This window comes from Pinus tabuliformis, chromosome 6 (assembly GCF_031772625.1).
Source record: "Pinus tabuliformis cultivar Carrire ecotype Pingquan chromosome 6, CPIR1, whole genome shotgun sequence".
Lineage (NCBI taxonomy): Eukaryota > Viridiplantae > Streptophyta > Pinopsida > Pinales > Pinaceae > Pinus > Pinus tabuliformis.
Genome location: NC_142292.1, coordinates 499687567 through 499700623, shown reverse-complemented (window position 1 = coordinate 499700623; position 13057 = coordinate 499687567). Strand labels below are relative to the sequence as shown.

The window sequence follows — 13057 nt, the reverse complement described above, 5'->3', positions numbered from 1 at the left end:
TCAAAGAATATCCAATAGTTAACATTATGGAGAGAAAAGACCAACAAATTTATCTCAATAAATAATAAAAAATATTAAGCAAGTTTTTATGTTACAAACCAATGTAGATTTGTTTTAAGTAGGGCTCGAACAAGAGTTTAGAGGGATCAATTTTTTTTTTAGCATGAACTTCATTTAAAATACTTAGAAAAAAATTTCATCCTCTCATGCCTTGATATATCTCAATGAATGCATAGTTTCTATCTCTCTCTATATTTAATTTTTTATTTTTTAAATTGTATTAAGTTCAAAAAAATCTTTATTGGATTTGGACTAAACACCATATACCTAAAAAAGACCAAACTATTTTAAACGTTTTAACCACGAAAGCTTATTTTTTTCAATTGCTTTATGTGATATATGCATAATATTTTTAAAATAATTTATAATATATACATAGTTGACATTAAAATATTTTACATAACATGTGCAACTAGACATTTTATCGCCCAACATTAAGATGTTTTTTTACTTATTATATAACAAGATTGGTTAGTATTAAAATATTATATTGATAACCCCGATTGATATTTTTTTGTTATTATGAATATTTTCAAATGTCACATATTATATTATTTTATATTAATAATTGGATGAATTACACATATCACTTAATAAATTAATTTTTTTTTTTTTACTTTTTAGCTTTCAATTACCTTTTTCCTTTGGACATTGAATATTTTATTATATAAAACATTAAAATAATTTATTTTAACATTTTTCTTTATTTTTCCCCTGGGAAAAAGTCGTAATTTTCATTAAGGTTAAGAAAATTACATTTTGCAGATGCCGTAGCATATTCATATGCAGGCTTAAGCCTGTCGAGTTCATTTTATAACTGCTATATACAAGAAGTCTCCACACAGGGAGCATTCAAAAATAAGTCAGAACTATGTTCAAAATTTATGCTGGCTCTTCGCAGAGAGCAATATATACTGCTGTAAAAAAAACAAAAATATGTAGCTGTATCTACATACTGTAATGAGCAAAAAACTGCACGTGAATATAGGATTATAGCCCATCATTCCAGTTGTTCATCAAAAGGACGATGATAATACTGATAAAAAGTGCCGTCGACTTCCTCTTGGATCCACCATTCTTCCCCTATTCTGTGTGCTGCCTCTTTAGAGAGCTGGTCGGCAGTGGTGTTCTGTTCCCTGTAAATATGATGACAGACAAAAGATTCAAAGGTAGTGATCAATCTCTTTGCTTCGTCAAGAATATGTCTCAAAGCAAAAGCATGACAATGTGATGCATTATTGAGCCAATTGCAAACAACTTTGGAGTCACCAAAAATCTGTAAATGTCTGCATTGTTTAAGGATAGCAAAGTGAATGATGTGCTTGGCTGAGCTGAGTTCTGCGAAGTTGTTAGTGCCTCTGCCTAAGTTAATTTGTATCTTGTAGCGGTGTCTGTCATTAATGTGAAGTATGCCCCGCCCCCCTTCCACAACCATCATCTTGGGCAGAGCCATCAAAAAAAGCCCAAGGCTTAGTATTATCAATGGGGATAGGTCTGAGAGTTCTCGGTGGGTTGGTGTGGTCCTCATCAGGTAACAAATTATAATCAGCAACTGTGTGAAGAATGATCGATGGCCAGTGAGGCAATTTAAGTTGGAAGATAGATTGGTTACGGGCGATCCATATAGCCCAACAAATCAGCAGAGGTAGGTTCTTGGCCTTGCCTGTATGCTCTAAGCACCAGTTAGACCAAGCCTCCTGAAGGGTGTTCCCATGCCATTCCTTCAAATGCGGGATATGTGATGATATTGACTGCCAGAAGGTAATGGTCGAGCTGCAGGATAGGAACAGGTGCTCAGTGCTTTCATCAGCATTTAGGCATAGATGACAGCGAAAGGGTCCATAGAAGGATCGCTTCATGAGATTAGAGCCTGTGGGTATTTTATCAAATATAATATTCCACATCAGAAGTCTCGTCCTGGGCGCGGCCTTGAATTTCCAAATCGACTTCCAGGTGGGATGAATGTCAGGTGGTTTATGTGGCTCCATAAGTCTGAGATATCCCAGCTTAGGTGAGTATACTCCATGTTTTGCATGTGCCCAGATAATCTCATCTGGTCCCTCCGTAAGTCTGATTTGAGCCTGTGTGAGAGCAGAAGTATAATCCTTCCAATCATCTGTCCATTGGTTAGGCAGGTCTAGAGCTCTGGCGGATAACCAAGCCTGCTGGAGGAAGGAGGAGTTAGCTTGGTCACCAATGTGTTTGATGTGCGTGATGCCTCTGTCATGGAGATGTTGGATGAGATCAGCTGGCAGTCTGTGTGTATTCCCGCATCCAACCCAAGGGTCCACTCCAATACGTACTGCATTCCCTTCTTTTATCCTCCATGTGATGCCATCTCTAAGCAGGGGAATTGAGTCAATGACAGCTTTCCATATGTTGGAGAAATGATTATTGTGTCCATGTCTAGTACAAATCCAATCTAATATGGATAGAGGCTTGATGTATTTGGAATAAGCCACCCGGGTCCAGAGACTGTCTGCTGTGAGTAAACTCCATCCAAGTTTGGCCGCCAGTGCTTTAGAGAAAATGGCCAGCCTCTTTATGCCCCATCCTCCCCAACTCTTAGGCTTAGTTATGGTCTCCCATTTTACCCATGCAAATAAGCGCCCCGGCTGGTGTCCTTTCCAAAGGAATCTGCAGCATATGCTCTGCAGCCTGTTTAGGATGCCCCTTGGAATCCAAGCAAGGGCCATCCAATATACAGGTGTGGCTTCTATGACCGCTTTGACGAGTACTAGTCTGCCCGCTCGCGAGAGGTATTTGTGGTACCAGACTTGTAGTCTCTTCTCTACTTTGGAGATAAGCCATAACTAGTCTGCAATTTTGTAGCCAGATGGTTTCAATCGAAAACCAAGATACTTTATTCCATCAGTTAATTCCAAGGTGACAAAAGGGAAGCGCTGTGTGGCATAGGTGATTTCATGCACCGAGCAGCCAACTGATGTAATAGTGGATTTATTATTGTTGATCTGCATCCCCATGGCCTGCTGGAAAAGAAGGAAGGAGTTATGTAATGAGGAGGAGTCACCGATACTGCCGTTCAGAAAGATGAGAATATCATCAACGAATAAAAGGTGAGTAAGGAAGAAGTTATCCACTATTTTGATGCCAGTAATTTGTTGTCGATCTCTGGTGGATAAGATTATCCTACTCAGTCCTTCCATAATAAGGAGAAAGAGCAGCGGAGAGAGTGGGCATCCCTGCCTGAGCCCTCTCTCAGCAGTGAAAAAGGTAGTAGCTTCTCCATTGAGTAGGACACTGTATGATACATCAGTGATGCAGCTCATCATCCATTTGATAAAATCATATGGGAAACCTAGATGAGTAAGCAGCAACCTAAGGTACAACCAGTTTGTTCTGTCAAATGCCTTAGAGAGGTCCACTTTGAGTATCATACCTTTCTGCTTCTTGATCTGAAGAGTATGCATGAGTTCCTGTGCTGTGGCTATGGCTTCATGGATCTGTCTGTGATGCAAGAAAGCAAACTGTTCAGATGATATGTGCTGTGAGAGGATGGGCTTGAGGCGGTTTGCAATGATCTTTGCAATGATCTTGTACAGACAGTTACAGAGTGATATGGGCCGAAAATCATCAAATGAGATCGGATCATCAGTCTTCGGTATGAGGGCGATGAAGGTGGATTTGATAGCTGATGATATCCGGCCTCTTCTCCTGCTGTCCTCCACTATACTCAATAAGTCATGACCCAGAATGTCAAAAAAAGAGATGTAAAATTCAATGGTCCATCCATCAGGGCCAGGGCTTTTATCCTTTTTAAACCATTTCAGTGTGGCTTCCAGTTCATCCATGGTCACCTCCTTCAGAATCTCTTCCGAATTTTCCTGGTCCACATATCTGGGGAAGAGTTCAGCCACTCTCATGATCTCCAGTATGTTTACATTCCTTGGTGCCTTGTAGATACCTCTAAAGTGCTCAGTGGCAAGCCTGGCCAAATTCTGCTGGTTAGAGATGGTGAGGCCATGATGATCCTTTAATTCCCATATAGTGTTGATGGCTTTCCGACCATTGGCAAATTTGTGATAGAATTTTGTGTTGTTGTCTCCCTCGGTGAGCCAAATAGCCCTGCTTCTCAATCTCATGCTTTCTTCTCTTTCCTTCAATATTTGAGAGCGTTTGGCAAGCAGTAGGTTATATTGTTCCTTACTCTCCGGAGTGTTGAAAGTTCCTGATGTAGAATTTTCATACTCAGTGATAATCCTTTCTGCCTCATTGAGGGTATGGTTATCCTGGATCCGCTTCTGATGTGCCCAATTTTTTGTTATCTGCTTGAGTTCTGTTAGCTTCCTGACAAATCCAGCAGAAAGTTCCTCTTCTTCCCGGATAGGGTTATTCTGCCAGTATTCATGGACCAGCTGAATGTATGAAGGATCTTGTAGCCAGGAGGCATTGAATTTGAAGGGGCTCTTAATTTTGCGAGTGAGGCCATCAACCTCCAGGAAGATAGGTCGGTGATCTGATAAGCCACCGGATCCTACCCATTGACGAGTTCTGGGTAGGTCATTGTATAACTGTTCTTTAATGAGGAAGCGGTCGAGTCTCCTGGCCAAACTCTGATCTCCACTCCTATTATTTGTCCAGGTATACTGAAGTCTGGCAGAGGGGATGTCCACCCAGTGATGGTCCTCTAATAAGGAGGAGATGGTATCAGAGAGAGTATCCACTTGTGCCATATGCCCCCAGGATTCACAATAGCCCAGGGAGAAGTTTAAGTCCCCCCCCAATATAATGTTATCCGCTTGAAAGAGCCCCCTTTCAAGTAGGGATCTCTTGAATGAAGCTCGATCAGAACAGGGTCCATAGACATTTATGATACGGAGATCCCTCTCAAGTGTATGATCAAATATGTCAAGGCCTATAAACCCTTTGCCTCCCCAAAAATTGCAGATGTCCACTGTCTTGTTACAAACCCCTATTGCCAGGCCTCCGGATCTCCCTGATGCATCAAGTGCATGGAATGTCCAGTTCGGGAGCCAAGAGGTAAGAGAGTGTATGAGATGGTCCGCTTGGCAGAGGGTCTCCTGAAGAAAGATAATATCCAGTCGATCCGAGGTTAGCAACCTCCTAAGCGCTAGTTTTTTGGCTGAACTAGCAAACCCTCTACAGTTGAATGAGAGGAACTTCATGAGGGGGGAGGGGGAGGGCCATCCTTCGCTCTAAGGGCCCCAAAAATGGTCTGCTGTCGCCCGAGGGTGACCTCCTCATCCGCAGTATGCCTTGCTTTAGTAATACGAGATGGACGACCTCGTGAGGTCTTGTGGGAGGTGGGGGGACTTTTAGGGTCAAGTCCTACAACATCTGGGCCTCGGTCTTTGATTCGAGGACGAAGGGAATAATGGGGAGATGGCCTGGATAGTACCGAGGTCGAAGTGATCAAAGTGGGGGGAGCCAAAGGAGGAGGGGGCGGGATCGAGCAAGTGAGTGATGAATGAGAGTGAGAGAGTGCTGAAAGTGTTACAGGGGGAATAGAGTAAGATGAGACCGGTGTAGTGCAGGATGCATAAGATGACAAAGTGATAGGAGGAGATGACATACCCGTAACCGCTGAGTCCGCCGGAGGGGTCAGTGTATGCTCCTGAGCCTCTGAGGACGTTGGCGGTGCCGGGGTAGGTGCTGCAGTCTCAATACTTGCAGGCCCTGATCCTGCCTGAGGTGCCTCATCCCCTTGTGTGCGCTGATGAGTCTCAGGTGGCTGTACCGGATGTTGTTCCAGTGGAGTCGACCGGGTGATATCAGCGACCTCTTCCTTCTCATTCCTTTGCGATTTCCGAAGAAGCGGGCAATCCCTGTAGAGATGCCCAACTTTGTGGCATCTGCGACAGCGATATGGGATACCCTCATAGTCGATAATCTGTCGTCGCGCCGTATCTTTCCACTGTATAGTGATGTACTCATATAGTCCTCCCCTAGTATCCATGTATATGAGAATCCTGGCATAAGCCATCATGCCCGTCTGTAGATAGGACTTGTCATAGCCCATGTAAGTTCCGAGTGCATTGCCAATGCGCTTGAAAATTTCCTCAGACCAGTATTGAAGGGGGAGTCCGGGCAGTCGAATCCAAATAGGTCCGACCCCAATCTGTTCTGTCTCAGGATCAAACAAGGGTGTCCATCGCTTAAGGAGCACAGGCGCGTGGTCAAAGTGCCAATGTGAGGACAGAACCCAGTTTGTGTGATCGGCACGCGCGAACCTCAGAGCAAACCATCCCCTCACAAATGTCTGCACAAAAGGGATATCTACCAAGTGATGCCCCCAAATCTCGGTAGCCCATGCCTTCAATCGTGCCGCCGTATAACTGCGACCCCTGATGCGCCCGACCAAGACCCGATCTGCAAAATCCATCGCTTCGCCCCACTGTATGTCCTCTTCCAGTCTGAGGAAATAATCAGCTTCTCTTGATTTGAAACACTTTGATTTCCTTCTAGGGCCGCCGGGAGGGATAGGGTTCTGCGGATGTCCAGATGCCGGAGGGGAGAAATGTGATGGTGCCGAGGGATGGAAGGTGGCAGGGATACCAGCAGAGAAATCGTGAGTAAACCCAGTAGGGGGGCCCGAGAGCGGGGGTACGGAAGTAAAACAGCCTGATGAGGGACCGAGGTAACCCAAGGGGCCGGAAGAGGATAGAACCAGGTTAGGGTTGTGGGGTAGGCGGTGAGATGAACCGACAGTCTGAGGGCCTAACCCTGGGGTAGGGTTTAGGCTACTAGCAACAAACCCTAGGGTCGCCGGGGAGTGAGGAGGCGTCGAGAGTGCCGGCCAGGTGGGGGGTTCATCCGGGAGGACCACCGGCAGAGATCTGGAAGATTCACCATGCGAGTACTGTGAGTAAAGCCCAGAGAAGTCGTCGTAATACATACCTTCTGAGCTGGCATTTGGGGTTCGCCAGATGGAGACCCCCTCCAATGGGTCAGCAGAGTAATCAACGGTCTCCAGGTCCTCCATAGTCATCAGCGTCTCGGAACGGTGAGCACTTTGCGGAGCAGTGAATCCCGGCGAAAATGACATGTAGCGGTTGTAGGTTCAATGAGAAACCGCCACAGTAGAGTGCGTAACACAGCTTCAGGTAAACGTATTAACCCCCGAGAGTCGTGAACCCGGACGGCGATAGGAACGGTAGTGTAGCTGACGGAGGAAGTGCGCGAAGGAGAGTAAACGGAGCAGCGAGTTACCAGCGTCTGCAGGGTTACAGAAACCCTAGCCTAACCCTGAACGCACGATAAACCTACGCGGCTTCCGCATCTTGTCTCTCAAGTCTCTTAACATTTTTCTTTATATATAGATAGATGTGAATTTATTATTGACATAAATTAGTTAACATATATCTTCAAATAACCGAGTTGAATAATGTTTAAAGATCTTACTATACATTATTTTTACTTCTAATTATTTTACAGAGAATTATAATATGTCATGTAAAATTAACTAAACATGCATAGTATATTTATTTTTATTTTTTATTATAGCCAACATTGTCTTTCTATTAGAGAATATTTTATTCTTACTTTAAGAGGGCACACGTGTTAACTCCATGTTAAGCACAAAAGGAATTACACATCCCCATCATATTAAGTTTTACTATCCATCAAATCACAAACCCTACAAAATTGTCCCTGTATATTTGCTCCGGGGGATCTCAAGAATTGGAAATGCAGCTGCTTTCAAGGGAAAAACTCTATATGCTCCCACCACACGTCTTAAAATTGTGTCCCATTTTCTAGAGATTGGTAGTTGGATGCCCCAGACCTCTGAATGCCCTGCATCTTTCAAGGAATTGGGAAAATCCTATCCAGTGGAATTCTTTGATGGCGCCTCGAATATAGGAAGATGTGGATGTGGAGTGCTCATCAAACTATGCCTTAATCGTGAATACCACTTATATTGGCATGGAGGAGAGGGGACAAATTTCTAAGTCGAGATTGTTGCACTATGGGATATCCTACAACATGCAAAATTGCTTGCAATTGACTCCATGAATATTGTTGGGGACTCAAAATCGATTATTGAGTTGTTGTATGGCATGAAATCCCTTGACATCCCTGTTGGTATCATCCCAAGACCCCTTTTTCCTCCTCAAAAACATATCATTTGTTCATTCCTTTTCATCATATATCCCTTAGAATCCTTGAGAATTAATTATTAATAGTCTTATAGTTATTAAATTGCATAGAAATTGATTTAGGGGTTTTATGTTGAAGAATTAGAAGTTTTTGATGAAATGGTTACAGGAAGTTCCCACATCCTGTAATAAGCTTATTGTTTGACATGTGGCGCAGCAGTTGGGCTAGAATGAAAGGCATGGACGAAAAGCAGAATGTCCAAGCATGGACAAACACCTATCTCCCAGCCGAATCGATCCTCCTATATGCGCGGTCAACTCAAGTCAAAGCATGCCACACTGGCAGACAAAAGCAGCAACAACAGCTCGTTCTATTTTTATTTAGTTTTTGTTCTTTTTGAAAACACTTAGGATAGAAACATTTTGAAAAGGCTTGATGTAATAAAAGCGGCAATAGCCGAATGTACATTCATTGTAGCAATGACATGGCTGTGGATATACATATGTAAATACAGTCCGGTTAATGGTTAATGTTTAATCGTTGAATCGTTCCAGAACAGAGTTTTTAAGTTTAATACTAAGACCTATTCACAGTTACGACTTGTGTATCTCGTGCATTGATTTGGTAGCCGGTCGATTATAAGCCAGTGTACCCTTGGAACGCGGACGGGCCCTACGTTCAATCGGTATGTTGTCCATTTATTTCATTTACATTTCGGTTATCGTATGGTTTGCACAGTGATTGGATTTCGATTTCAATAGGTTTTATATGGTTTGCATAACAGTTACAATTACATAGCTTTCGATTTCCATAGCTTTCGATTTCCATTGAATGTATATGGTTTGCACTTATGATTGGTTTGCATTTATGGTTATGCTGCACAGTCATCACTGAGATTTGGAAGTGCGTCCTGTAAGGGATTCGATCCCTGTGTGTCTTGTAAAAGCACCATCATAAACTCTGTATTTATTCCACAATTCATTTATGCTCTCTATATAGTTTGATATAGTGTAAATATCATTGAATGCTGTGTGTTTGCTGAACAAGGGTTTTCTGGGTAATATCTTTGTAAGGAGATTAGAATCATTGTTACAGTCATACGCAGTGCTTAGGTTTGCACAGTCATACACAGTGCTTAGGTTTGCATAGTCATACACAGTGCTTAGGTTTAGGGTTTAATTTGGTAAATGCATTTAATGATAAGCATTGTAATCAGGTATATTAGTAAGGTAATCTCAGTGTTTGAATGATAGGTGACATATCCCAGCCTTCCGTAAAGAAGCCTTGTAACCTACATCATAATCACTTGGCCAACAATCCTTTATGTCTATATATTTTAGACCATGCCTCTAAGCTTACGCACCTTGGTCGATATTAAATATACAGTCTAGCCTAGTACCCTGGCTAGAACACTACATTTTGGCGCCGTTGCCGGGGAGGCGTACTTAAAGGATTCAAACAAAAAGAAAAAAATTTCAATACACAAAAATAAACAAAAACACAGTTAGAAATCATGGTCATTTATGCCTAGACTTAGAGACAATCAAGGGAGATTTGTAAAAACCCCCCACCATCTAAAAACTAACCCATCATCATCAGGAGCAGACTCTCTAGGGAATACAACACCAGCTGAGGAGGATATCCAAACATTGGAAGAAAGATTTTATTCAGGACAGCAAATTACTCTTGTTGAGAGGGAAACTCTATTTTCACATAAATCACAGCAAAAGCCTTTTCCTAGATCTTCTACACAAGGAAAAAGTAGTACAATTACCAAGCAATCTTCTTTTTTCTCTTTTCCACCAAGTGACACTGACACAAAGAGACCAATTAGAATGGCTGAGGAGGGATCTGGATCAGTTCCCCACCAAGAGGAGGAGGAGTCAACTTTTAAGTTCCCTATACAAGAACCACAGGAGGATGAGGAGATCAAAATGAAAAATATACCCCCATCCGTGCTACCCAATTTCTATGGTATGGCTTCAGAGGATCCGGACTCATTCTTATTCGAGTTTGACATTGTATGTCGAACTTATGGCTATACAGATGATGCTCATAGGCTTAGATTTTTTCCAGCCACATTAAAGGCAGCAACCTTGAAATGGTTTATGGGGCTAGGTGAGCATGCCATAGTTGATTGGGATGGTATGAGGAGAATATTTCTAAGGAAATATCAGCCTTATTGCAGATCCAAAGACTCTAAAGATGACATCTTTAGAATGAGTCAGCAGGAGGATGAAACCTTAGAAGAATATTTAGAACGGTTTGTCTATAACTTGCAAAAATCTAAACACCGAACAATGCCTCCTGATCTGGTCCGCACAATATTCTTGAAAGGTATCCGGGAAGAATACATGGATGATCTCAACTTAATGGGAAAAGGTGACATTTCTGCCTTACCCTTTGAAGAAATAGCTGAACTGTGTGAAAAATATTCAAGGAGTAAAGCTAAAATGGGAAAGAGAACCTTGTCATCAAGGGTCACAAAAACTGCCTCTGCAAGTGTCACCCGGGCTGAAATTGGTAATCTTTTAGAAGAGTTTAAAACATATTTGTTGAGCACTCTAGGGAACCAAATTGATACATTAAAAGCCAAAAGGAAACAGGAAGAAGAAGATAATATCATGGCTATTTTCTACCCCAAACGCCGCAAGAAACATGCATTAAAAGACTGCCCTCTAGAAAATATCCAAGTTTGTGCTTTCTGTACTGAGCATCATGATATGTTTAACTATCCCAAAGTTAAAATTTTGTAGAACTGTAACATGGCAGCTAGTACAGAGATGGAAAACGTGTATTACATGGGCGCAAAGCGACCATGGCAGCCAAGGCAAGCACCCCAAGGTATGTTTCCTAATCAAAATCTACAATTTCCTATGAATGATCAGATGTATGCACAAAACTCATGGAATGTACCCATGCCATGGCAGCATGGAAACCAACCACAAAATCAATGGAGACCGTCTCAACAGTACTCACAATCTTATCATCCATATCCGCAATCATACCCACCTTACTCACAGCCATATCAGCAGTACCAACAACCATATCCATCACATTCTCAAACATATCAGCAGCACCCTCAGCAAGTTGTTTATCAGCGCCAACCTTCTCAACAAGCACTGCCTGCTCCTCCACCAATAAATGTACGACAACTCTAATTTCCAACTAACCCACAACCTCCCAGACCCACTCAAATACCTTCTCAAACTGTCCCAAATCCGAATAATAGAGCAGAGAGGCCAGCCTATAATGTAGAGGAAGGAACTTCATACTCCACACTTCCTTTGCAAAACATTAATCTGATGTCTAGTAGGGTGCTCCAGAAGGATTCTCCAATAACAGATCAGCAAGAAGAAAACTCAGAAAAAGACAATGAAATGACAACTCAAACAAAACCAAGCAGTGATACCAAAGATAAACAGATGCAATCACTTCATCCACCTTTTCCAGACCGATTGGTCCAAGTAAAACCACCACTGTCTCCACCACAATTTGATGTCTTGGATGAACTTAAAAATGTCTACATAAAAATCCCACTGCTGCAAGCTATAAAGGACATTCCTATCTATACCAAAGCCATCAAAGACATGTGTCTCAAGAAGCTTGCTAGGAAAAGGATTGATCCTCAGACCATTCATGTTTTAGGAAATTTAGCAGGCCTTATGACCAATACCATCTCCATGGAGAAGTATGTTGATCCTGGCATTCCCAAAGTGACCACCATCATTAACAACATACGGATTCCAAACACTTTGATCGATCTTGGAGCCGCAATCAATGTCATGACCCTTGAAACCATGAGAACACTCCAGCTCATGAATTTGCAACATACCACGATTGTTCTTGAACTAGCTGATAGGTCCAAAGTCATTCCTGAAGGGATTTTGGAAGACATCATTGTCTCACTAGACTCTTGGGAGTATCCAGTGGATTTCCTAGTCCTTCAACCCAAATCCAATTTAGGAGGACACCCTATCATCCTAGGTAGACCATGGTTAGCGACTGCTGATGCATTCATAGGATGCCGATCAGGCAACATGATTATTTCTAGAGGGACCGAAAGAAAACAAATCACCCTCTATCCATCGGCACAATCACCAGCAGTAACACATAACTTGTGGCTTGATGATAAATTTAATGATAAAGAAGAGGTACAATCTGTTTTTAGCATTGACGAGATCTATGATTTCCACGAAGACAATAATGATTTGGTAGAATTATTTCTTTCTCAACCTGATGTGTCTGAAAATTTGAGAAATGAATAATATAATGCTGCAGATGTACTTTTGGCTCAAAACTTTCAAGAAACATGCACCATCCACTCTTTGCAATCTACATTTCACGACATCTTTCCAGTTCAATCCATCACCAATACACAGAGTCAGGTCATAGAGATCAGTCCAGGGAAAACTTTGAACATAGGCAACCACCTTGACTCATCTCAGCAAGAGAAATTGATTAGACTCTTGAAGAAGTACCAAAAAGCCTTTGCTTGGGATTACACTGACATGCATGGGATCCACCCCAACACATGCACTCACCATATCTACACAGATAGCACCATTAAACCAGTGAGGCAACCACAAAGAAGAATGAACCCCATGCTCCAAGACATTGTCAGAGAGGAATTGCAAAAACTTTTGAGAGTCAACTTTATATATCCTATTTCTGACAGTCAGTGGGTATCCCCATTGGTTATCGTGCCCAAGAAAAATGGTAAGTGGCGCATCTGTGTTGATTACAGACAGCTGAATAAAGCAACGCTCAAAGATTACTTCCCACTGCCATTTATTGACCAAGTGTTAGACACCCTAGCTGGCAAATCATCATTTTCTTTTCTTGATGGTTTCAGTGGCTACAACCAGATCAGGATTGCCTCTGAAGACCAGGACAAAACCACATTCACCTGTCCTTG

At 42.2% G+C, this 13057-nt stretch overlaps 1 protein-coding gene across 1 annotated transcript; it reads right to left on the bottom strand.

Moving 5' to 3' along the window:
- Positions 1 to 1060: 1060 nt before the first annotated feature.
- LOC149259508 (uncharacterized) lies at positions 1061 to 5207 on the bottom strand. The gene is made up of 4 exons (XM_089454342.1): positions 3844 to 5207; positions 3461 to 3753; positions 1741 to 2851; positions 1061 to 1196 (listed from the first exon to the last, which is right to left on the bottom strand). Exons 1-4 carry the CDS (start codon positions 5205 to 5207, stop codon positions 1061 to 1063), a joined length of 2904 nt encoding a protein of 967 aa, XP_089310468.1.
- Between the last annotated feature and the right edge of the window lie 7850 nt (positions 5208 to 13057).